Source organism: Rattus norvegicus, chromosome 1 (assembly GCF_036323735.1).
Source record: "Rattus norvegicus strain BN/NHsdMcwi chromosome 1, GRCr8, whole genome shotgun sequence".
NCBI classification, from domain to species: domain Eukaryota; kingdom Metazoa; phylum Chordata; class Mammalia; order Rodentia; family Muridae; genus Rattus; species Rattus norvegicus.
Window position 1 is genome coordinate 84,590,962 of NC_086019.1, and position 26,814 is coordinate 84,617,775.

Here is a 26,814-nt window from a genome sequence, read left to right on the forward strand (position 1 = left end):
AGAGCTTGAAGGGGCTCAAGACCCCATATGAACAACAATGCCAAGCAACCAGAGCTTCCAGGGACTAAGCCACTACCCAAAGACTATACACGGACTGACCCTGGACTCTGACCTCATAGGTAGCAATGAATAGCCTAGTAAGATCACCAGTGGAAGGGGAAGGCCTTGGTCCTGCTAAGACTGAACCCCCAGTGAACGTGATTGTTGCGGGGAGGGCGGTAATGGGGGGAGGATGGGGAGGGGAACACACATAAAGAAGGGGAGGGGGAGGGGTCAGGGGGATGTTGGCCCGGAAACCGGGAAAGGGAATAACATTCGAAATGTAAATAAGAAATACTCAAGTTAATAAAAAAAATGAAAAAAAGGCATAGCAAATGCAAAAGATTGGGGTGCCATTCCGTAGTTGTGATGTGTTTCTTATGTGAGAGAATACTGGTTAACTTACTTCTCTGTGACTGTTTTCTTATTTGATAATGAGGTCATCTGTGGAGTGGTTAGTAAAATTAAAGCATTCCCTAACGTGAATTAAAAAAAAAAGAAAAAGAATCCTCCCAAATAATAGTTGTTTTCAAATGCAAAAATATCTAACAATAATCACTACGAAAATTAAAATACAAAAAATATTATGAAGTTTGAACAAGTGTTTTGTCAGAACTGTATTATAATTACTGATTTTATGCATGCATGTATGTATGTATGTATGTATGTATGTATGTATTGTTCCTATAATCTATCCCGCATGACAAATATTATGTACATTTGGAAGAGATTAAATCCATGTGTGGTCTCATCCTAGAAGAAACTTCCTGGAAAAGAAGAAATAATAATTGTCCTTATAGAATTTTGTCTTAAATTCTCGTCCATCTCCTCTGATGTGTCTCTGCTAAAGCATATGCTTGTTAGTTTCCTTATCCCTTTGATATTAGCAGAGCTTCTTGATTTTATAGGTATTTAATTACATAATTGTATGTTCATATACTGTTTTACCTCTGCCAAATTCTGATTCATTGTAGGAAACGTAAGAACAGACTACTTCTTTTAGGTCAAACCATCAGTTCTAGTACAGAGAAATATGTCTCCACTGACTCTGGAGTGCAGAGGTATGAGGTCATATGGCAACACCAGTGTATTCTTACAGAGGCCTTAATCTTTACTGTATAGATACCCATTCTCTTGTAGTGAGTGGTGAGATATCATGCTTAATTTTGAGTCAGAATTTCCTAACATGGGGCTATAAGTGTATCAGATTAAATACAATATGGTAAGTACTTGATTTCATTTTGTCTATGAAAAATCCTGATATCCTTATATTGCTAGTAGCCAAATCTCATGCTGGAACAGAAAAGGAGTGACAGTAAAGGCTGATGCATTTAAATTATGGGAAAAATGAAATCCATAACTCTTACTTCCTTTGCTTATGCTGATGTTCATATTCATTGTTAAATATCTGATTACTGACACCCTTTTTCTTCTACTCTGAGTTTCATGTCACCTATCACTACCTAATCAAGTCTGGGTAAGTCTCAAGGTCTGATTCATTCTGGCAAAGTCATACCTTACCTGAACAACTATGAAATGACACACACAATATTCTCCCAGAATACAGAGATGGCAGAGACATAAAGAGAGTTGAAATTCCCCATCCAGGAGAGACAATTCAAAAAAAGAAAAGGGTAATGAACATAAAGTAATCAAACATAGGTTGACAAATGCTGTCAGATTTTTATTGGATATTTTCTTTTTACATTTCAAATGTAGTTCCCATTCACAGTTTTCATTCCAGAAACCCCCTAACCCATTACCTGCTACTCTTGCCCGTCTGAGGGTGCCTCTCCACCCTCTAACCAAATCATGACTCCCAGCATTGACATTCCCCTACAATAGGGCTTTGAGCCTTCACAAAACCAAGGGCCTCTCCTGCCATTGTTGCTCAACAAGGCCATCCTCTGCTTGATATGCCTCTCGAGTCATGGGTCATTCCATGTGTAATCTTTGGTGGTTTAGTACCTGGCAGCTCTGCATGGTTGATATTGTTGTTCTTACTATGGAGTGACAAGCCTGTTCTGCTTGTTCAATTATTTGTCTAACTCCTTAGTTGAGTACCCTGTTTTCAGTCCAATGGTTGGGTGTCAGAATCTGCCTCTGTATTTGTCAGGCTCTGGCAGAGGCTCTCAGGAGACAGCTATATCTGGCTCCTTTCAGCCAGCACTTCTTGGCATTAGCAATAATGTCTAGGTTTGATGACTATAAATGGGATGGATCCCCAGGTGGGGCAGACACTTGCTGGACTTTCCTTCAGTACCTGCTCCACAATTTGACTTCATGTTTCCTCTTGTTGAGTACTATGTTCCCCCTTCTGTCAAGGACTGGATAAGACACACTTAGGTCTTCCTTCTTCTATAGCTTCATATGGTCTTTGAATTATATCATTGTTATTCTGATCTTTTTGGCTTATATAAACTTATTAGTGGGTGTGCATCATATGTGTTTTTTGTGATTGGGTTACCTCACTCACGAAGATATTTTCTAGATCCATCCATTTGCCTAAGAATTTCATGAAGTCACTTTTTAATATGCTGAGTAATACTCCATTACATAAGTATACCACATTTTCCGTATCCATTTCTCTGTTCAAGGACATCTTGGTTCTTTCTAGCTTCTGGCTATTATAAATAAGGCTGCTATGAACATAGTGGAGAATGTCTTCTTGTTATATATTGGAACATCTTTTAGGTATATGCCCAGGAGTGGTATAACTGGGTCTTCAGTTAGTACTATGTCCAATTTTCTGAGGAACCACCAGATTGATTTCCAGAGTGCTTGTACCAGCTTGCACTCCCACCAAGAATGGTGGAGTGTTTCTATTTCTCCACATCCTTACCAGCATGTACTCTCACATGAGATTTTGATCTTAGCCATCCTGAGTAGTGTGAGGTGGTATCTCAGGGTTGTTTTGATTTGCATTTCCCTGATGGCAAAGGATATTGTAGATTTCTTTAGTTGTTTCATGGCCATTCAATATTCTTCAGCTAAGAATTCTTGGCTTAGCCCTGTACCCCATTTTTAATAGGTATTTGATTCTTTGGAGTCTACCTTTTTGAGTTCTTTGTATATATTAGATATCAGCCCTCTATCAGATGTAGGATTGGTAAAGATCTTTTCCCAATTTATTGGTTACCTCTTTGTCCTATTGACAGTGCTCTTTTCCTTACAGAATATATGCAATTTTATGAGGTCCCATTTGTTGACTCTTGATCTCAGAGCATAAGCTATTGGTGTAATGTTCAGGAAATTTCTTCCTTTGCCCAAGTGTTTGAGGGTTTCCTCACTTTCTTTTCAGTTAGTTTCAGTGTATCTGATTTTATGTGTATGTCCTTCATCCACTTGGGCTTAAGCTTTGTACAAGAAGGTAAGAATGGATTGATTTGCATTCTTGTATATTCTGATCTCCAGTTAAACTAGCACCATTTGTTGAAAATGCTGTCATTTTTCCACCTGAGGGTTTCAGTTCCTTTGTCAAAGATAAAGTGACAATAGTTGTGTGGGTTCATTTCTGCATCTCCAATTATATTTCATGCCCTACATATCTGTCTTTGTTCTAATACAATTCAGTTTTTATCATGATTGTTCTGTAGTAAATTTTGAGGACAGGGATGTTGATTCCACCAGATGGTCTTTTATTGTTGAGAATAGTTTTTCCGATCCTGGTTTTATTATTCCGAATGATTTTGAAAATGGATCTTTCTAATGCTTTGAAGAATAGAGTTGGAATTTTCATGGGGATTGCATTGAATGTGTAAAGTCTTTCTGCAAGATAGCCATTTTTATTATATTTATTCTGCCAGTCCATGAACATGGCAGAACTTTCCCTCTTTTGAGATATTCAATTTTCTTTTTCACAGACTTGAAGTTCTTGTTCTATAGATTCACACCAAGATATTTTATATTGCTTGTGACTATTGAAAATGGTGTTATTTTCCTACCTTCTTTCTCTGCCTGTTTACCATTTCAATAGAGAAAGGGTACTTCTTTATTTGAGTTAATTTTTTTTATCCAGTCCCTTTTTTGTAGTTGTTTATCAGGTTTAGGAATTCTGTGGTGGAATTTTTGCTGTCACTTAAGTATACCAGCATATCATCTGCAAATAGTAATAGTTTAACTTCTTCCTTTCCAACTTGTATTCCTTTGACCATTTTTTGTTGTCTAATCACTCTAGTTAGGAACTGTATTTGGTAGGTAGGGATGGATTGTGCAGCCTTTCCTATTCCCTAAACTTACTGACATTGATTCAAGTTTCACTCCATTTATTTTAAGAAAGGGGATGTTGAGATGGTTCAGGTGTTATCAGCACTGACTACTCTCCTTGAGTTCCTTAGTTCAATTCCCAGTCACCACATGATGGCTCACAACCATCTGTAATGAAATTTCATGCCCTCTTCTGGCACAAACAGAGCAGTCATACATATAAATTAATACCATCAGGTTTTAACCCTAGAGAATTTTCTTAGTCCTTTTCTTGTCTACTCTGCCCTACTCTATGGCAGCACTATTGAACTGTTCCATATCTTTTCCAGGTGTTAATGCAATTTTTGTGGTTCTGTGGTTGTCATCTTAGATATATTTGGTCTCCTTCATTGTAATTTTTATATTTTAGAGTTTAGGATTATGATACAGGGACTTTACAATACCTAATGTAAACATGATTACTTTCATATTTTTTTCACTGAAGTTAATGAACATGACTATCTTCAATCCTAAGGTCATCTCCCAGAATAAATCAACTTTTCACAGTGTTTGATGCCCCCATCTTCTCCATAAAAATATTCACCTTTAATATTTAGGAGAGGCTTTCAGTGGTGAGAAGTGATTCTCTGTACATTTGCAACACTTTCTTAGAGATTCATTGGCAAAACAAATCTTTAATATATTCTGATGATAGACAATTTCTTTACCTTTCCTCATGAGGCCAATTCCAGTAAAAATTGATTTTTTCATCAGGAGGCTATAATTGGACATGTCATTTTCTTTCATGACTTGGAAGGAACTATACTTGAGGACCAAATCCAGCTCATCTGGCTCTAATTTTTTCCCCAGGAAGTCACATATCTTCTTTATGGTTCCCATTGTATCCTGATAGAAGAAGAAACAGAAATGAATGTGATAAACAGAGAGCTCTGAGATAACAGATGCAAATAAGGAATCTGTAAATAGGGAAGGAAAAAAGGGACATGAAGAAAGGGCATCAAAAAATGAGTGAGCATGATTGTGCTGTAGGCTAGAAAAGGCAGTGGAATAAAGGCAGGTAAGACACACACACAACATTTATATATTGAGAAATACAGAAGTTGTGGGTTTCTTCTCAGGGAAGAGAAAATATTAGAGATAGGTTCTCATAGAACCAAGGTTAAACTTAAACTTGCTTGGTAGAGGATAATGATAATGAATTTCAGACACTTGGGCCTCCATCTCCTTAGTGCCATTATAAAATGTTTGTGCTGATAAACTCACTAAGTATACTGAGATATTTTTAAAGACAAGCCTCAATATGGAGCTTTGTCTTATGCAGTGAAAGTTCGTATGGAGACCACTACTCCTCAACCTCACAGATATCAGTGATCCATCTATCTGGCTTTTCCTTTCAAGTCCTGGCATTGAAAGTATGTACAACTGTATCTAACCTGCCCTGAGATGTTTACAGAAACTAACAGAAATACCGTTAGACAATGACCAAGAAAGTGGAAGAACATGCACAAAGACCTAGGCATAGTTTAATGTTTACACCAGATAATACTGTTTGCTTAGGCTAAGTGTAAACAATACAGCTTTAAAACAGTTTCATAAAATGTTGTCAATATTAATTACTTGGGGTAATTCTGAGAGATTTTGTTTTGAGTAAGCATCTCAGGTTGAAGCTCACATGGGCATCAAATTTAATATTTTTTCTGCCTCAGATACCCAATTTTTGCAATATCTGTATATTAGTGCAATTGGTTTATTTGTAGGAGATAGGCATTACAAATAAAAATCTTTGAACATCAAATATTGTGCTTTTAATGGGGCCATGAAGATTTCTTGGCTTAAAACTTGTTTTTACATATTTACCACAGTTCCACTTAATATTTCATACAAAAGAAACAATCATGACAATAACTGAAGAGAACATTAAATGGTGAGAAAGGAGGCTAATGGGAATGTGCACTACTGTGTAGCAGACAGCTAGGTAGTGATCCTTCCTAGGGAAAACTTAATTTCATGATGATTAAGTAAAAAATTCTACATATGGGAAAAAGACTGTAATGAAAGGTTTTGGGTTTTTTTACAGGTAATCTTTCTGCTTCCTGGGATAGGACACTAAGAGCTCAAATTATTTTGGGATAATTTCATGTTTTCTTTTTTTGTTTAGTTGCACTTTAATTTTTATCAATATTTATTTTTCTCAATACTTTCAGTGAAGCAGGTGGGCTGACAGCAGACCTTCACTTTTCCCTCTGCTTTTTTAGATCCCATGCCCAAGTCTCATCCTTAGTTCTGCACCAAAAACAAAAACAAAAAAGACAAAATAAACAAAACAAAACAAAACAAACAAACATACAAAATAGTGGCAATACTTCCCTTCTCTATTGGATTCAAAGACCTTTCCCTTCTAAAATTACTCCCTTCACTCATTGCATTATTCCAGTCCCCAAGTTCAGTACTCCTTGGGAACTAGTGGACTACTCTGGCTAAGGAAACTGGTAGGCTATCTGCAGATAAATCTTCACTTCTCCCAACACGTCTCGAGTCCAATACCCAGACACCTACTTATCTCTGCAGCAAAACACCAAATTTGCTTAATAAATTGCTTTTCCCCAGCCCCCAACTCCAGCATGCTCTCCCAAAGAAGCTACACCCCATTATGACAGGGAAGCAATGAGGTTACAACTTCATGTCTTCATTTTCCCCCATATTCTTCAAATCCAATCTGTGAGTCTCATCCACACCTCTTTATCAAATCTCCTTCTCTGGCCTTTCCTCACACTCTAACCCCATTTCCGGGAGATTGACTAAGCAGGTCCTGGTGGAATACTTTGCTTTCCTCCCTCTTCTGGAGTCCCTCAGTTGAGTCCGATCCATATGCATTCCTAACTCTCAGGACCCACAACTCATGAACACATCTTATTTGTTACTGCAATTTAATTTCTACAGGATATATAAATCTACCTAATTCTCTTAATAACCAGAGTGAGACACAGCCAGGAAACAAAACTCTCACCAAATAAAGACCAGACCAGCTATCAGCACCTAGACACATTATCTTAATCTAAGATGCCTGTCTTAGTCATGGTTTCTATTCCTGAAAAATATCATGACCATAAAGTAACTTGGAGAGGAAAAGGTTTATTCAGCTTACACTTCTTCTCCAAAGGAAGTCAGGAGTAGAACTCAAGCAGACCAAGAATCAGGGGATGATGCTGAGACCATGGAGGGATGCTATTATAGGCTTACTTCCCCTGGCTTGCTCACCTTGCTTTCCTATAGAAACCAAGACTACCAGCTCAGGGATGGTACCACCCACAAGGGTCCAGCACCATTGATCACTGATTGACAACTGCCACACAGCTGGATCTCATGGAGGCATTTCCTCAAGGAAGACATTGAAATTTGTCATAATTCAAGCTTCTGTCTATTTGACACACAAAAGCAGCCAGTATAATGCCTATATTCCAGGGAAAAAACAATCAGTAATAAACAGGACAAATATATATCCACCAGAGGTCAGCAATTGTAACATAGCACGTCCTGATTATTTCACCTTAGCTGAGACACAACAAAAAATGCTTAAAAGAAATTATAAATATGATAGTGGTCTTTTAAAAGGAAATTAATATCTTCCTTGAAGAAATCTATGAAACCACAAAGAAACAGTAGAAAAAACTGAATTGAACTGATTTCCCCCTGGGTAGAAATAGAATCAATGCATGAAATCCAAACTAAAGGAAATCTCAAAAAGGAAATTTTTGGAACTCAAACAGGTATCTCAGAGGCAAGCTTCCCCAACAAGTACAATAGCTAGAATAGAAAACTTTAGGTATTGAAGACATTATAGAAGAAAAGAATACATTGAAGAAAACATTAAAGTAAAATTAAATGCATTAAATTAAATATTATTATTAATATTAATGTTATAAATAATAAAATATTAAGCTCCTGGAACATAATATCCACAAAATCTGGGTCACTACTATGAAAAGACCAGATCTATGAATAATAGGAATAGAAGATGTAAAGGAAGCCCATGTCAAAGGCACAGCAAATATTTTCAACAAAATCATAGAAAAAATACTAACCTGAAGAAAGAGATGACTACCAACATTCTTGAAGCATACAGAACACCATGTAGAATGGACCAGAAAATCAGTGCACAGATAACATAATAATCAAAACATTAAATGTACAGAAGAAATTATGAAGGCATGTTAGAGATCTAGGATGGAGGAATCAAGTGGGAAAGTGGAAGGGAGAGGGGATTTTGAAAGGGGGTAAAGGGAGATACAGGTAAAATTGTGAGACAGTTGAGAGGTAGAATTGAAACATAAAACAGTGGAAACTTACTAAAAACTATGCATATATGAAGGTGTTCAAAGTGAAATGACCACATAGTGGCCATCTCTTGTCCCAAAGAAACAGAATGAATGAATGAATGAATGAAAAATTCCAGCACTAGGATTGGGTTACATCTAATTGAGCTGTTGGCTAAATAGGGTTTTCATGAGTTTCCTGAGTGAGTGAATGAGTGGATCTAGGATCCTAGTGCTTTCAATCAGATTCTCTTAGTTTTGTTGTATTCACTGGTCTAATTTCTATGTCATAGGTTTTTTTTTATCACATGTCATTTCACTGGTAATTACATATCACTGCTATACATCATTGCAGGATGTTGGGACAAGACAATAAAAAGTGCAGGAACCTGGTGGCTGGAAATGATGCTGAGGCAATAGAGGCATGCTGCTTGCTGGCTCCTTTACCATACTATGTACAGCCTGTTTTCTTAAAGAACCCATGGGTGACAGCTCTCATGAGGGGTGGGCCCTTACCCTTCAATCAATGATTATGAAAATGCCTTACAGTATTGCATACAGCTGGACCTTATGGAGACATTTTCATAATTAAAGTTCCCTCCTCTCAGGATTTTATACCCTGTGACACATTTACAGACAACTGTTCAACACATTATTTTATATTGGATTCTTTTATATGTTTTTGTCTTGATTTGGGAGGCTTGCTTTTGTACTAGAATTTTTGTGAAAAACTGTGAAGTGGGGTGGATAAGGAGCCATAGATCATCTGGAAAGCCTCTGGGAGAGGGTGAACATGATCAAATACATTAACACTTAAAAGATGTTTTAATTAATAAAAAGAAAAGGAAAAAGCAAAACAAACAAAAAATCACATTTCTCAGTAAGCTATTTCATTACTAGGGTCTAGTTCTTAACTGTGTGGTGATTGTAAGATGGATGCTCACCTTTTTCATGTCTTCATAGTACAGTAACAAGAAGTTGTCCCATTCTCGCATGGACAGCCAGGCACGGATGTGCTCAAACCATGATCCATATAGAACTGTGTTCAGAAAGAAGTAATGTATCAGTTATAAAGCCTTAACACTGGGTCTGTTTGACTTTCTTCACTTTTCTGAAAGCATCAGCAAAAGTCTTCACTGAGAATTTCTAACTAGTCTGTATTTATAGCATTAAACATGATGTTTGAGGCAAATAGACATATAGAGAACTTATAAATCAAGTTCATTAAAAATTTCATCACCACACATATAAATCACTGGTGACATGAGGAGATATCCTACTGCCAAGCTGAAAGGACAGGATACAGGAATCCAGAGGTGATTCCTGTAAGTTCATGCTTCCTGATGAGGTACACTAGGAAGAGAGAAAGATTTGATGACACAGATGGGAAAATCATATGTTATACAGTGTTGGAAAGACCAAAACAGCAACCTCATAGCTGAAATCTTATGGACCTATGAATCAAGGCTATATGGCATCAATAATAATCACACTAACAAAGTGAGTGAGGGGAATAAGGCACGTGCATGTGGGAGGGAAGGGAGGGAGGGAGAGAGGGAGGGGAGAGAGGGGGAGGGAGGGAGAGGGAGGGAGGGAGAGAGAGGGAGTGAGAAAGCTTGTCATGTTTCAGTTTGGAATACAAGATGCAGAGGAATTTAAACTGAATAACTCTAATCAACATACCTATGCCTGCAACTCCTTATGTGAGGTATCTTTTCCATTTCTTACTTTTCAATTTCCAGCCCCTGATTTGCACATAACACACTTATCCTGCATTGTTCTCACATGCTACAATATGTATGTGCCAGGCTAGATGTACATAGTAGTGCAATAATGATAAAATTGTTATGGGGTAACTTAAATGATGTCTGATTAGATTTAAGGAATAATACTGGAGGAGGGTGCAAAACTCATGCCTGGTACTATAAACCTGGTCATGGCCCCATGACTGGAGAGATCAGAGTTCTAAAGTAGGGTTCCTGCTGTCATTTTACTAAATGGTCATATTGTCAAACTACCTTCTAAATATTTGTATTTATACAAATATGGATTTGTGCTGTTCCTTACTTTTTTAGAGATTAAATTTTGCAGCTGACATTATTTAATGCAGAGACTATTAAGTGATCAAAATCTACAGAATAATTGTGAGTGCTCAGTCATTGATGTGATTTCTATTACCCCCTACTCAAGGCTTAGGAAATATTATGGAACAGGAAGTAGAAAGCAAAAGCTAGAGAATGGAGTGGAGTGCTATGAAATTGTCCACTGTGTATATTGTCCTTTGAACATGACTTGGCTGTTATGCTAATGTTTTCATATCATCAATTGTTGCCTATTGAAAAACTGCATAACATAAAGCCTGACAATATTCCAGGATGGATGGGGAAGGGTGTCCTGAGATCCTATTCCTGACTGAAGATCTATTTGCAGTTTATGACTGCTGGAAGAGAAAGGCTCCCACACCATTTTGGTGTTGGACCACTCTTAGGTTTCTCCTGACCACAGGGATGGCCCTACATCCATGTATATTTGAGCAACCCAAATTAGACTCAGTATGTTTTATTTTTTGAAAAAAGTTTAAGTTGTGGTATAGACATATTGGGGAATATATAACATCCTGGAGTGTGTACTCGGCAAATTTAGTAGAACATGATACATTATTTCTTTTCAAATTTTCAAAGAATAAAGATATGTAAAAAAACAAAAATTTATGAAAATAAATCAAGAACAACAAAGACTTCAGAAGATCTAATACTTTTTTAACTGAATTCTAACAGCAAATAATTCAGGAAAGAGGAGCCAACATTTGATGCTAATTCACTTTACTTCTAAGGGACACCGGTTCTAATATCTAAGACCTATGGATTCCAAGAATGAACTTTTAAAAAAATTCTTCAGAAACCAACTCATAATGAGTTTTCATTATAGTTTAGTTCATCTCTTATTCACCATCAGAAAAGTTTAACCATGTATGAACAGTGATTAATTTAAAGACATTTAGCTCTTAAAGGTACAGACAAAAAGATGCTTTGGAGTGGTGAGCACTAAATGGGGCTTCTGTATTAAACCTTTTTCTCCATCCTTCAGGGACCATCTTGAATGAGGATGAGGCATACTCTAGAGGAAGAGGCGGTAGAGGAATTTACTAAACCAGTGTTTCATGGATACTTCATGGTAGTTGGACATATGAACTCAGCAATTCTGGCAATGTGTGCATGATCTGTACAAACTTAAGCTAGACTGAGTCCCAGCATAAAGCAAGAGGTTGGTCATGATGTGCCACCTTTGAGGAACTACTAGTGATTGATAGATACCTAAAGAAAGTCAGTTCACTTTATGAGAGTTTATTCAACTCCACTTAATATTCATACATCAAAAACCATATATGCAGCATTAATTGGAATAGATGATTTTAAAAATGATAGGACTTGAGAGATGGCTCAGGAGTTAAGAGCACTTGTTCCTCCCACATAATATCTTGGTTCAGTCCCTACTACCAACATTGTGACTTATTATCTTCTGTAACTTCATTTTTAGGGAATCAAATGTAGTCCTACCCACTCTGGGTAATGCACACATTGTGGTTCACATATACACATGCAGACAAAAGGCACCTAGATATAATATAAAAATAAATCTTTAAAGAATGATTACACAAAGTTGGATGCTTATGGAGTGAGAGGAGGAAAAGTGAGGAATCTTGGAAGGAAGTGAATTTGATAAAAAAATACATGAATGGAATTAAAAAAGAGTTAAACTATATATTTAAAGACATTTTAGACAAAGACAGATCATAGAGACACTGAGAGAACTCAAAGAATATGATTCTTTTAACCAATTGAAAGGAAGGTCATTGAAAGGCATGCCTTATTTTACAATTATGTATCTAGGGATTCAGAGGAAATGGAGTGCCCTGGAAATTTGAAGTCATTGAAATTATGTATAAAAATTTATTTTAATTTTTATGCTTGTGTATGCTTATGAATTGTCATGTGAGATTGCATGTATCTGTGGATTACTTGCATAGGAGAGAAGAGAATGTCAATTGCTCTGAAGCTGGAGTTATAGAAAGCTATGACTCACTCAGGATGTGAGGACTTGGAAACAGACTCCACTCCCCTAAATAAGCAGCAAGTACTATTGATGACTCATTCATCTCTTTAGCCACTAATGATATCATTTTCAAGAGAAAGATATAAGAGCAATTTTATTGAACAATGAAAAGTATAAATTAGCACAAATACAAGAATTGTAAATGAAATGAAATAGACTTTGAAAAGGAATGGTGGAATTGTATTATGGCTCAATGTATTGATGTACTTATCATATAAGCCTCATGATCAGATCTCAGTCTTTGTAACCTGCATAAATTAGAAGGAAATTATTGACTTCACAAAGCTGCTATTGGATTCTCACTGATGTTCTGTGACATGTATGTATCCACACAGACACTATGCACACATATACCCCATATAACAATAAAGGAAATATCTTTAAAGGAAATGATAAGAAGGCAACTGTACACAATCTATAAATATCCTGGAAGACAGTCTTAATGAGGAGCCATGTAGATAACATTGGCCTGTGGGTATGCCTTTCAAATTTTGTCCCAGTTGTTAATTGATGATGTAGAAGGATATGATACATTGTGTACAGCAAGCTTCCTTACTGAGGGGAATCCTGTAATGTATAATGGAGGGAAAATCTAGGTGAATGCAAAAAAACAATGGCCTTCATTTCTATTCTCTCCCTGCTCATGACTTTGTAAACAAAGAAATTACATTGAACTCAGTAAGAAAGAATCACTAAGCCAAATATAAAGAAAGGCCTCTCAGAATAACAGATTCCTCAATTACATTTTTAAAGGTAGGAAGGCTGGAAATCTGTATTTCAAGTTCTAAAAAGACAACCACTAAAAGTAAAAATATCATGCCTAACAGTGCTGTCTATCATAACTAAAGGAGAAATAAAAAAAATTATGTTGTAAAATATGTGAAATCTATTAATGGCTACCACAACTGTTCTAAAAACTAAATGTGAGAAAAACAATAGTATAGGTAAAACCGCAACAGCATGAGTTAATTTCTCCAGTCCACTTAACACATCCCAGCCTGTCACCTTAGATTCGCAATTAAGCCTACATTATATTGGCATGTGGCTGTGTATTTGATTGATTATCTTGATTGATCATTGAGGTGTTATGGACCACAACATAAATTTGTGGGCATGGTCTATATGAGAAAACTAACTGAGAGTGAGGCACTGAGTAAATTAGTATGCAGATTTGTTAACTGCTTTCACTTCAGTTCCTTCTCAAGATACTGCCCTGACTTCACCAGTAGCTAGATGTTTGACCTGAAAGTGTAAGTCAGATAACCACTTTATGCTCCTCAGTTTCTTCTGGTAACAGTATTTTATCGGGGAAACTAAAAACCAAACTGCACCAATAGTTGAACAAGACATAAAAGAATAGCTTCAGCAACTTGACAAAATAATCAAAATCAAAGGAATTAATGGATATCATACTACTCAGCTATTAAACAAATGACTTCATGAAATTCTTAAGAAAATGGATGGAACTAGAAAATATCATACTGAGTGAGGTAACACAATCACAAAACACACACACACACACACACACACGTGGTATGGACTCACAGATATTAGTCCAAAAGCTCAGATAGCCCAGATACAATAGACAGACCACATGAAGCTCAAGAAGAAAGACATCAGTGGTCTCAACTCTCCAATAAAAAGACATAGATTAACAAACTGGATACACAATGAGGACCCTGCATTCTGCTGCCTACAGGAAACACACCTCAGAGACAAAGACAGATACTACCACAGAGTGAAAGGATGGAAAACAACTTTCCAACAAAAATCGTCTGAAGAAGCAAGCTGGAGTAGCCATTCTAATAGCGAACAAAATCAATTTTCAACCAAAAGTCATCAAAAAAGATAAGGAAGGTCACGTCATATTCATCAAAAAAAATTAATCAAGATGAACTCTCAATCCTAAATATCTATGCTCCAAATACAAGGGCACCGACATATATAAAAGAAACCTTACTAAAGCTCTAAGCACACATTGCACCTCACACAATAATAGTAGGAGATTTCAAGACCCCACTCTCATCAATGGACAGATCATGGAAAGAGAAATTAAACAGAGACATAGACAGACTAAGAGAAGTCATGAACCAAATGGACTTGACAGATATTTAGAGAATATTCTATACTAAAACAAAAGGATATACCTATTTCTCACCACCTCATGGCACTTTCTCCAAAATTGAACATATAATTGGTCATAAAACATAAAACAAGCCTCAACAGGTACAGAAAGAAATAACCCCATGCGTCCTAATAGACCACCACGGGCTGAAGCTGGTCTTCAATAACAATAAGGGAAGAACGCCCACATATACATGGAAGTTGAACGATGTTCTACTCAATGATAACCTGGTCAAGGAAGAAATAAAGAAAGAAATTAAAGACTTCTTAGAATTTAATGAACATAAAGGTACAACATACCCAAACTTATGGAACACAATGAAAACTGTGCTAAGAGGAAAACTCATAGTTCTGAGTGCCTGCAGAAAGAAACAGGAGAGAGCATATATCACCAGCTTGACAGCATACCTAAAATCTCTAGAACAAAAAGAAGCAAATACACCAAGGAAGAGTAGAAGGCAGGAAATAATCAAACTCAAAGCTGAAATCAACGAAGTAGAAACAAAAAGGGCCATAAAAAGAATCAACAGAACCAAAAGTTGGTTCTTTGAGAAAGTCAACAAGATAAATAAACCTTAGCCAGACTAATGAGAACTCTGAGAGAGAGTGTGTCCAAATTAACAAAATCAGAAATGAAAAGGGAGACATAACTACAGAATCAGAGGAAATTCAAAAAAATCATCAGATCCTACTACAAAAGCCTATATTCAACAAAAATTCAAAAGCTGCAGAAAATGGACATTTTCCTAGACAGATCCAGGTACCAAGGTTAAATCAGGAACAGATAAACCATATAAACAACCCATAACTCCTAAAGAAATAGAAGGAGTCATTAAAGTTCTCCCAACCAAAAAGAGCCCATGTCCAGATGGTTTCAGTGCAGAATTCTATCAGACCTTCATAGAACACCTCATGCCAATACTACCCAAACTATTCCACAAAATTGAAACAGATGAAGCTCTACCGTATCCCTTCTATGAAGCCACAATTATTCTTATACCTAAGCCACACAAAGACCCAACAAAGAAAGAGAACTTCAGATCAATTTCCCTTATGAATATTGATGAAAAGTACTCAATGAAATTCTGGCAAACAGAATCCAAGAGAACATCAAAACAATCATCCATCATGATCAAGTAGGCTTCATCCCAGGCATGCAGGGATGGTTTAGTATACAGAAAACCATCAACATAATCCACTATATAAACAAACTGAAAGAACAAAACCACATGATCATTTCATTAGATGCTGAGAAAGCATTTGACAAAATTCAACACCCCTTCATGATAAAAGTCCTGGAAGGAATAGGAATTCAAGGCCCATACCTAAACATGGTAAAAGCCATATACAGCAAACCAAGCCTGAGATTACATCTTATATTTGTCAGAATGGCTAAGATTAAACTTCACATGACAGATTCTGGTGAGGATGTGGTAAAAGGTGAATAGTTCTTCATTGCTTGTGGAATTGCAGGCTCATACAATCACTCTGGAAATAGATCTGGCATTTTGTCAGAAAATTGGACATAGAGCTGTCTGAGGACCCAACTATACTATTCCTAGGCATATACCCAAAAGAAGCTTCAACATATAACAAGGACATGTTCTCCACTTTGTTCATAGCAGCCTTACTTATAATAGCCAGAGGATGGAAGGAACTCAGATATCCCTTAATGGAGGAATAAATACAGAAAGTATGAAAATTTTTTACTATGCATTACTACCCAGTTATTAAAAATAATCACTTCATGAAATTTGCAGGCAAATTGAAGAAACTTGAAAATAGTATACTAAGTAAGGTATCCAAAGTATAAAAGAGCTCCCGTGGTATGTTCTCACTGTTAAGTGAATATTAGCCAAAAAGAAGCCCAGAATACCTACAATATAACTCACAGACCATATGAAACCAAGGAAGAAAGAAGATCACATCCAAGTGTGGATGCTATAGTATTGCTCAGTAGGGGGAAGAGAATAATCTCTGGGAACTAGAGAGAGAGTGGAATCATGGAGTAAGAGAAGAGTGGGAGCTAAAAAGGGGGTAGGTTCAGATATAGGAGAAGATGGGGAAGAAGTACAGAGAGTTAGAAATTGGTAAGTAGGTATGTAGCAGTAGGGAAGGGGAACTGAATGTAGCCACTATAAAGTCCCAGATGCCAGGGACCCAAGAGGTTCCCAGGACCCAAAATGGAGTACGTTAACTGAAATAACCAACAAAGGGGAGAGAGAACCTGTAGAGACCATATCCAGTGGATAGGCATGGCCCCCTGTTGAGGAATGGGGGTCCAACCACCCACATCAATTTTATTAATACAGAATTCCTCCTATCAATAGTAAATGCAGGGTCAAAGAGTGGAGCAGAAACTGAAGGAAAGGCCATTCAGAGACTTCCCCACCTTGGGATCTGTCCTATCAGCTGACAATAAACCCAGATACTATCACTGATGCCAAAATGTGCTTATTGATAGGAGACCGGTATAGCTGTCCCCTGAGATGCTTTACCAGATCTGGACCAAAATAGATGCAGATGTACACAGCCAAACATTGGACAGAGCCTGGGGAACCTGATGGGGAAGTTAGTGTGAGAACTATAGGACCTGAAAGGTTTTCCAACCATATAGAAAGAACAACCATATTAACCAATCAACACCCCAATGCTCCCTGGGACTAAAGTACCAACAAAAGTGTACATAGTGAGAACCCATGGATCCAGCTGGATATGTAGAAGAGGATTGCCTTATCTGTATCCTATGGAGGGAAACCTCTTGATCCTGTGGAGATTTGGTGACCTAGGATACAGGTATGCTAAAGAACTGATGCAGGAGTGTGGGTGGGCCAATGGGTGAGCACCACCGTAGAGGCACTAGAGAGGGAGCAAGGGATAGTGGGCTTGTGGGGGGAGGGCTGGGAAGGGAAATAACATTTGAAATGTCAATAAATAGACTAACCAATAAAAAATTACAAGATCAGGAAGGAAAAGGACAGAAACTGAGAAACTTCAAAAAATCATCACATCCTAATACAAAAGCCCATACTCTGAAAACTGGAAAATATAGATAAAATAAATGACTTTTTTAGTAGATAGTATATACCAACTTTAAGTCAAGTGTAAATAAACTCTCTAAAATTCCCATATCACTAAAGGATATAGAAGAAATTTTAAGAAACCTCCCAATCAAAAAAAGTCCAAGGCCAGATGACTTCAGAACAGAATTCTACCAGACTTTCCAAAAAGATTTAACACCAATACTGCTCAAACTGTTCCATAAAAATATAAACAGAAGGAACATTACATAATTAATTATCTGAAGCCACAATTACTCTGATATCTAAATCACGCAAAGGCCTAAAACCGAAAGAGAGCTTCTGAGCAGTTTCACTTATGAATACTGATACAAAAATAATACAATTCTAGCAAACCCAATCAAAGCTATCATTCACCACAATCATTATAGGTTTCATGGCATGATACAAGGTTGGTTCAATATACAAAAATCCATCAGTGTAATCCATTGCCATGACCATCTCATTAGATGGTAAAAAGAATTGGACAAAATACAACATGTCTTCATGTTAAAAGGAGAGATCAGGAATTCAAGGCCCATACCTAAACCTAATAAATGGAATATATAGAAAATCAACAACCAGTATCAAATTAAATAGAGAGATATTTGAAGCATTCACGTTAAAATCAGGGACAAGAGAAGGCTGACCACTCTCCCTGTATCTGTTCAATATAGTACTCAAATGTCTATGTAGAGTAATATGGCAAGAAGAGGAGACCAAACTGGCAAATAAGAAGAAAAGATATACCTATTTGCAGATGATATGTGAGTATACATAACAACCTGAAACATTCGACCATAGAATTTCTACAGCTAAAAAAACAACTTCAGCCATTTGGATGGACATAAAATTAAGTCAAACACATCAGTAGCCTTTCTTTATAGAAATGATAAATGGGCTGAGAATGAAAACAGCACTCTTCATAATAGTCACAAATAATTTAAACTATCTTAGGATGACTCTAACAAATCAAGGAAAATATCTGTGATCTGTGTCTTCATTAGTGTTTTAGTGCTGTGGCTGTGAATAGATTGTAACCAAGACAACAGTTAAAAGAAATTGCAACTTTTAATTAGGGCTGGTTTTCAGGTTTAGAGGTTCAGGCCATTTTCATTAAATTGAAAACATGATAGCAATTAGGCAGTCATGTTGTAGGAGGAACTGAAAATTCTACATCTTCATCTGAAGTGTGCTTGCAGAACACTGCTTCCAGGCATCTAGGATGAAGATCTTAAAGTCCACACCCATAAGTATACACATAATCCAAAACGGCCACACTAACTACAACAGGGCCATATCTTCTAATAGTGTTACACCCTGGGCCAAGCATATACAAACTATAATAGTTTGTATGTTGTATGACAATAACTTCAAGTCTCTCAAGAAAATGGAGAGATCACCCACGTACCTGGATTGACAGGATTAACATTGTAAAAATGACGACCCTATCAAAAGCAATCTACAGATTCAAGTTAAACCCAATCAAAATCCAAACACAATTCTCCAAAGACATGAAAAGAGCAATTCTCATTTTTTATGGATAAATAAAAAATCCAAGGATAGTAAAATCAATTATTAACAAAAAAGAACCTCTGGAGGAGAAACAATCCCAGACCGCCAAGTATATTACAGAGCAACTGTGATAAAAACTCCATGGTATTATTGCAGGGACAAGTTGATCAATGAAATAATACTGAAGATCAGAGTTAAAACAACACACATGAGTTCATTTATCTTTGACAAAGAAGTCAAAAATATACAGTGGAAAAAAGAAAGCATCTTCAATAAATGGTGCAGGTCTAACTGGGAGTTGGTGTGTAAAAAATGAAAATATACCCATTCTGTACTTGTATTTGATATGTATTGTGTTACATTTCAAATGTAATCCCCTTTCCTGGTTTTGGTTTCCTGTCCATAAACTACCTATCCTATCACCCTCCACCTTCTTTTATGAGTATGCACCACAACCTCACACCCTATCCTTCCTCCCCACCATGACAATCCCCTACACAGGGGGTGGGCCAGTCTTGGCAGAACCAAGAGCATTACCATCCACTGGTGCCCAACCAGGCCATCCTCTGCTGTACATGCAGCTGGAGCCATGGGTCTGTCCATGTGTACTCCTTTGGAAGTGGTTTATTCCATGGAAGCTTTGGTTGCTTGGTATTGTTGTTGGTATGAGGTTGCCCCTTTAGCTCCTTCAATCCTTTCTCTAACTCCTTCAATGGGAATCCAATTCTCAGCTCAATGGATGTCTGCTAGCATTAGCCACTATATATGTCATGTTCTGGGAGGTCCTCTCAGGAAACAGCTATATCAGTCTCCTGCAGGCCTGCATTTCATGGTATAAGCAATAGTGTATAGGTTTGGTGGGTTTAGACCCATTTTTATCTCACTGTACAAAGCTCAAGTTCAAGTGGATTAAGGACTTCCACATAAAACAAGTTACACTGAATCTAATAGAATACAAAGTATAAAAGAGTCTTGAACACATTGGCATGGTAGTACATTTTCTAAATTTAATTCCAATGGATCATGCTCTAAGATCAAGAATTGATAAATTGAACGTCATTAAAATAGAAAGCTTCTGTAAGGCAAACGACACAATCAATAGGACAAAGCAGCAACATGCTGATTGGGAAAAATATCTTCACTAACCCCACATCTGATTGAGAGCTAATATCAAACACATAAAAAGAACTCAAGAAGCTAACATCTAAAGCTCAAAAAAAAATACCAGTAAAAATGGGGTGTAGAATGAAAGAGAGAATTCACAGCAGAGGAATCTCAAGGGTCCAAAAAGCACTTAAAGAAATATTAACAAAATATTCACAAAACAGTCCTCAATAGATACAAGAAGATTGAAGTAAGTCCTTCCATCCTATCTGATCACAATGGACTATTGCTGTTGTTTTCAACAACAACAAAAACAACAGAAAGCCCAAATACACTTTAAAGCTGAACTATGCTGTAATCAATGATAACTTGGTCAAGAAAAAAATTAAAGAAATTAAAGACTTTTTAGAATTTAATGTAAATGAAGGCACAACATACCACAACATATCAAACACAATGAAAGCAGTGGTAAAAGGAAAACTCAGAGCACTATTTACCTCCAGAATGAGACTGGAAAAAGTATACACTTGACTGCACACCTGAAAACTCTGAAACCAAAAGGAGTAGACGCTGGCAAATAATCAAACTAAGACCAAAAATCAACCAAGTAGAAACAAAAAGAAATATTCAAAGAATCAACAAAACCAGGTGTTGGTTCTTTGAGAAAATCAACAAGATAAATTATTAACTAGACTAACCAGAGGACACAGAGACGTTATCAAAATTAAGAGAGTCAAAAATAAAAATGGAGACATAACAAAAGAAACTGAGGAAATTCAAACAATTATCAGATCCTACTACAAAAGGCTATACTGAAAAGAACTGGAAACTATGGATGAAATGGACCAATTTCTAGACAGATACCAGGTACAAAAGTTAAATCAGGATTAAATAAACCATCTGAGGAGTCTCAAAACCCCTAAAGAAAGAGAAGCAGTCATGAAAATTCTCCCAACCAAAAAACCTCCAAGGACCAGATGGACTTAATGCAGAACACTATCAGACATTCAAAGAAGACCTACTACCAATACTCTTCCAAATATTCCACAAAATAGAAACAGAAGGAACACTACTCAATTTGCTCTATGAAACCATAATTATGTTCATACCTAAACCACACAAGGACACAAAAAAGAGAACATAAGACCAGTTTCCCTTATTAATATCAGTGTAAAAATACACAAAAATCTAAACAAATGGAATCCAAAACATATCAAACAATTATCCATCATGATCAAGTAGGCTTCATCCCATGGATGCATGGACACTTCAATATAGAGAAATCTATCTATGTAATCCAGAGAGTGTAATGGAGGGGATCTTGAAGCAATTCCACTAAAATCAGGGACTATACAAAGCTGCCTACTCTTTCCCTACCTATTTAATATAGTACATGAATTCGTACTTAGAGCAACTAGACAACAAAAAAAGAGGTCAAAGGATACAAATTGGAAAGAAATAATTCAAAATATCACTATTTGCAGTTGATATGATAGTATATTGAAGTGACCACAAAAATTCCACCATAGAAAATGTACACATGATAAACAACTTCAGCAAAGTGACTGGATATAAAACTAACTCAATCAGTAGCCTTCTTGTACTCAAATGACAAACAGGCTGAGAAAGAAATTAGGGAAATGACACCCTTCAAAATAGCCACAAATAGTATAAATGCCTTGGTGTGATTCTAACCAAGTAAGTTAAAATTCTGTATGACAAGGGTTTCAAGACTCTGAAGAAAAAAATTGAAAAAGATTTCAGAAGATGAAAAGATATTTCTTGCTCATGGATTGGCAGGATGAACATACTGAAAATTGGACTCCTGCCAAAAGCCATCCACCCATTCAATGCAATCTCCATCAAAATTCCAACTCAATTATTCAAAGAGTTAGAAAGTGCAATTTGCCAATTCACTTGAAGTAACAAAAAAAGATAACAAAAACTACTCTCAACAATAAAAGAACTTCTGGGGTTATCACCATCTCTGACCTCCAACAGTATTACAGAGCAATCATAATATAAACTCCATAGTATTTGTAAAGAGACAGGCAAGTAGACCAATAGTATATAATTGGAGACCAAGAAATGAACCCACATACCTATGGCCAATTGATCTTTGACAAAGGAGCTAAAACGATCAAGTAGAAAAAAAGACAGGATTTTCAACAAATCCTGGTGCTGGTTCAACTGGAGGTCATCATGTAAAAGAATGTGAATCAACTCATTCTTTTATTCTGTACAGTGCTCAAGTTCAACTGAATCAAGAACCTCCAGATAAAACCAAATTCAGTGAAACTAATAACACAGAAATTGAGGAAGAGCCCTGAACATATGGGCACAGGAGAAATTTTCCTGAACAAAACACCAATGGCTTATGCTTTAAGAACAAGAATCAACAAATAGGACTTCATAAAATTGCAAAACCTATGTAAGACAGATGACAGAATGACAACCAACAGATTAAGAAAAGATCTTTGCAAATCCCATATCCATTAGAGGGCTAATATCCAATATATACAAGAAACTAAAGAAGTTAGACTCGAACCAAATAAACCTATTTAAAAATTGGGTACAAAGCTAAACAAACAGAGGTACATAAAATAGGTGTGAAGCATATGAAGAAATTTTCAACATCATTAGGCAACCAGGAAATTCATATCAAAAAACCACATAGATTCTACCTCACACCAGTCAAAATAGCTACGATTAGAGACTCATGTGACTGCAGATGCTGGCAAGGCTGTGGAGAATGAGCAACAATCCTCCATTGTTGCTGGGATTGAAAGCTGGTACAACCACTCTGGCAATCGGTCTCGAAGTTCCTCTGAAAATTGAACATAACACTACTGAGCAGAACTATAGCACTCCTGGCACATACCCAAAAGATGCTCCAACATATAAGAAGTCCACATTGCTACACTATGCTCATAGCAGTATTATTTATAATAGACAGAAGATGGAAAAAGCACAGGTGTCCTTCAACAGAGGAATGGATTTGGAAAATGTGGGGTATTTACCAAGTGGCTTAGTACTCAGCTATTAAAAACAATGACTTTATGAAATTCATAGGCAAATGGATGGAACTAGAAAATATCATCCGGAGTGAGGCAACCCAATCACAAAAGAGACATATTATGCACTCATTGATAAGTGGATATTAGCCCAAAAGTTCAGCTCAGAAAAATTCACAACACATGTAGGTCAAGCAGAAGGAAGACCAAAATGTGGATGCTTTTGTTCTCCTTTGTAGGCATTACAAGATACAGGAGGAAATACAGGGAAAAATACTGGAGTACAGACTGAAAGAAAGGCCATCCAGAGATTTCCCCACCTGGGTATCCATCGCATAGACAGCTACAAACCCAGTCACTATTGCTGATGCCAAGAAGTGCTTGCTGACATGAGCCAGATACAGATGTTTCCTGAGAGGTTCTACCAGATCCTCACTGATACAGATGCGGATGCTTGCAGTTAATCTTCAGACTGAACACAGGAACCCCAATAGAGGACTTAGAAAAAAGACTGAAGGACCTGAAAAGATTTGTAAGCCCATAGGAAAAACAACAATATCAACTATTCAGAACCCCCAGAGCTCACAGGGACTAAAATCACCAACCAAAGAATACACATGTAGAGACCCATGGCTCAAGCTGCATATGTACAGAGAATCTCATTGTCCAGCATTAATCGGTGTATAATCCCTTGATCCTGTGAAAACTCATTTCCCCAGTGTATAAAGAATGCCAGGGTGGTGAGCTGGGAGTGGATTGGTAGTAGGGTAAGCATTCTCATAGAAGCATGATGTCAGGGGATGGTAGAGGGGGGAACCATAAAAGGAGATAACATTTGATATTTAAATACATAAAATATCCAATAAAATGTGAATCAAAAAATAAAGTGTAACATATAGTGTGAGGCTTCACAGGGTCCTTTAAAATAACACACACACACACACACACACACACACACACACATATATATATATATATGTATATATATATGTATATATATATATATTATATAAACATTAGCCTGGATATCATTAATTTTGGTAAATTTATTTGAATTTACTTTACAACAAATTTTTTTAAAAATTTATATTATTTTAAAATTAGTAATAAGAAAATGTGGGGAAAACTGTTGGGAGTACATAGTCACACAGTAACTATTGAAATCACTGGGCATTTTACTCAAAAACCCTGAAAATATATTTTACTGGAGCAGTTGTACAATATTAAGTATATACACAAACTACTTAGGTTTATACTACTATATACAGGTGCATATTACTATGTGCTTAGGTGTATACTACATACATATATATCACTGTATATTTAGGTGTATACTACTATATAGTTAAGTGTACACTATTATATACTTAGGTGTATTATACTACATTCTTAGGTGTATGCTACTATGTAGTTAGGTGTATACTCCTACACACAAAGATACATACAAGTAACAGGTATTTGAAAATCTGTGTTCCTTTCAACTGAACTCACAATAGCTTGGAAATAGGTTCAGCCTATGTGGCCATCAACTAAAAAATAGATAATGAAATTGTGATGTGTATACATAATAAAATTACATTCAGCTATAAGAATGAATCTATGAGCTTCTTAGGAAATTAAATGTAAGTGAAAATGTACTTAATGAAGTAACACAGGGAAAGATAGACAAGTTATATATATTCTCTGTCATATGAGCATTCTAGATAATTTCTTAGTGTGTTTAATCTGAAGTTCACATAAAGGACAGAAATCTAGAAAGGGGCCATTAGAAGGAGAACAAGAACAAAATACCTAAGGAAAGAGAGATACAAAAATACTTATAATATGGAATGGAGAGAATGAATATGAGAATGAGGTGGTATATGAATATGGGGTGTTAATATGAAGGATAATTAAACAAAACCAAGAATATATGAAGATGCATTATGGAAACTCACTAGTTTGTAAGCTCATTAATATATTAGTCAAGGCACCTTTCATAGGTAGAAAATGCTGCTTGTAGATGTAATAGGTTGGTAAACGAAAACTTTATTGATAGTGTTGGGAAAACTCCCTAGGAGTTATTGCCTGAAAGATCCAAATAATAGAGGCAATTTTCATTTTTGTCAGACCCACAAAATTTAGTTGGTAATAGCCCATTACTAAAGACATACTTATATACTTGTCAGGATATAAAGAAAGCAAACTGGGAGGAACCTGCTGGTTTTTGCCTGTGCCCATAACAGAACTGAATGAGTCCAACAGTTCCCTCGCACCCAAATTCCATGGGAGAGAGAGCTGGACCCAAGAAGTGCGTAAAATCCTGACACCTAAGGAAAGACATCCACTTCTGTCCACATTCCTGGCCCAAGAGGAACCTCTCTAGTGGCCCCTGGATACAAGAATATAGGAACAGTTGGCAGACGGAACCTGCTAGTTTCTGCCTGTGCTGGAACTGACCTGAACCAGTTCCAACAGCTCCCTGCACCCAAATCCTATGGGGGGGAAAAGCTGGACCCTCAGAAGTGCAGACAATCCTGATATGTCAGGGGAGACTGCCACTTCTCACATTCCTGATCCAAGAGGAAGCCATGTAGTTCCCTCTGTGCCTTCTGGTTACAGGAACCTATGAGCATTCAGGTTCAGGACCCTTCATGTTTCTGCCTATACTGAGAGCTGAAAGCAAATCACCAGCAGCACCTGCACACCTGAAAGAAGAGGTAAGAACAACTCTTCTTCACTCAGAAACCTGCCTGGAGGCTTCAGATCACACAAACAGAGGAGAAGCCCTCTGATCCCAGATGAAGCTGAAAGAAAACAGGTCTACATGATTGCTGAAACACAGATCAACAGGAGGGTCAAGCCACTTTCAGAGACAACAAAACAAGTGAACACCAGAGACAACCTGATGGAAAAGACAAGTGCAAGAAGCAAAGCAACAGAAACTAAGACTACTTGGCATCATCAGAGCCCAGTTCTCCCACCAAAGCAATTACTGGATATCCTAACACACCCTCAAAACAAGGTTTATTTTTAAATCACATCTCATGATGATGATAGAGGACTCTAAGAAGAACATAAATAATTCCCTTAAAGAAATATAGGACTACACAGGAAAACATGTTGTATCCCTTAAAGAGGAAACACAAAAATCCTTTAAAGAATTACAGGAAAACACAGCGAAACAGGAGACAAACTGAACAAAACCATCAAGAATTTTAAAATGGATAAAGTAAAACAATAAAGGAAGCATAAAAGGAGAAACACTGGAGATAGAAAACCTAGGAAACAGATCAGGAAACATAGACACAAGCATCAACAACAGAATACAAGAAATAGATGAGAAAT

The 26,814-nt window shown here is 36.8% G+C and overlaps 1 protein-coding gene across 2 annotated transcripts in view; it reads right to left on the reverse strand.

The window, feature by feature from the left end:
• Sult2a1 (sulfotransferase family 2A member 1) overlaps nucleotides 1-26,814 on the reverse strand; it is a 56,991-nt gene that overhangs the window by 8,951 nt on the left and 21,226 nt on the right. Inside the window, exons 4-5 of one of the 2 annotated variants that reach the window (NM_131903.1) lie at nucleotides 9,503-9,597; nucleotides 4,953-5,130 (exon numbers count right to left, since the gene is read on the reverse strand). In NM_131903.1, the coding sequence (NP_571978.1) occupies nucleotides 4,953-5,130; nucleotides 9,503-9,597 (273 nt within the window). Of the gene's footprint in view, nucleotides 1-1,698; nucleotides 5,131-9,502; nucleotides 9,598-26,814 lie in introns of those variants that run through there. The other variant, XM_063281068.1, reaches the window with a different exon arrangement.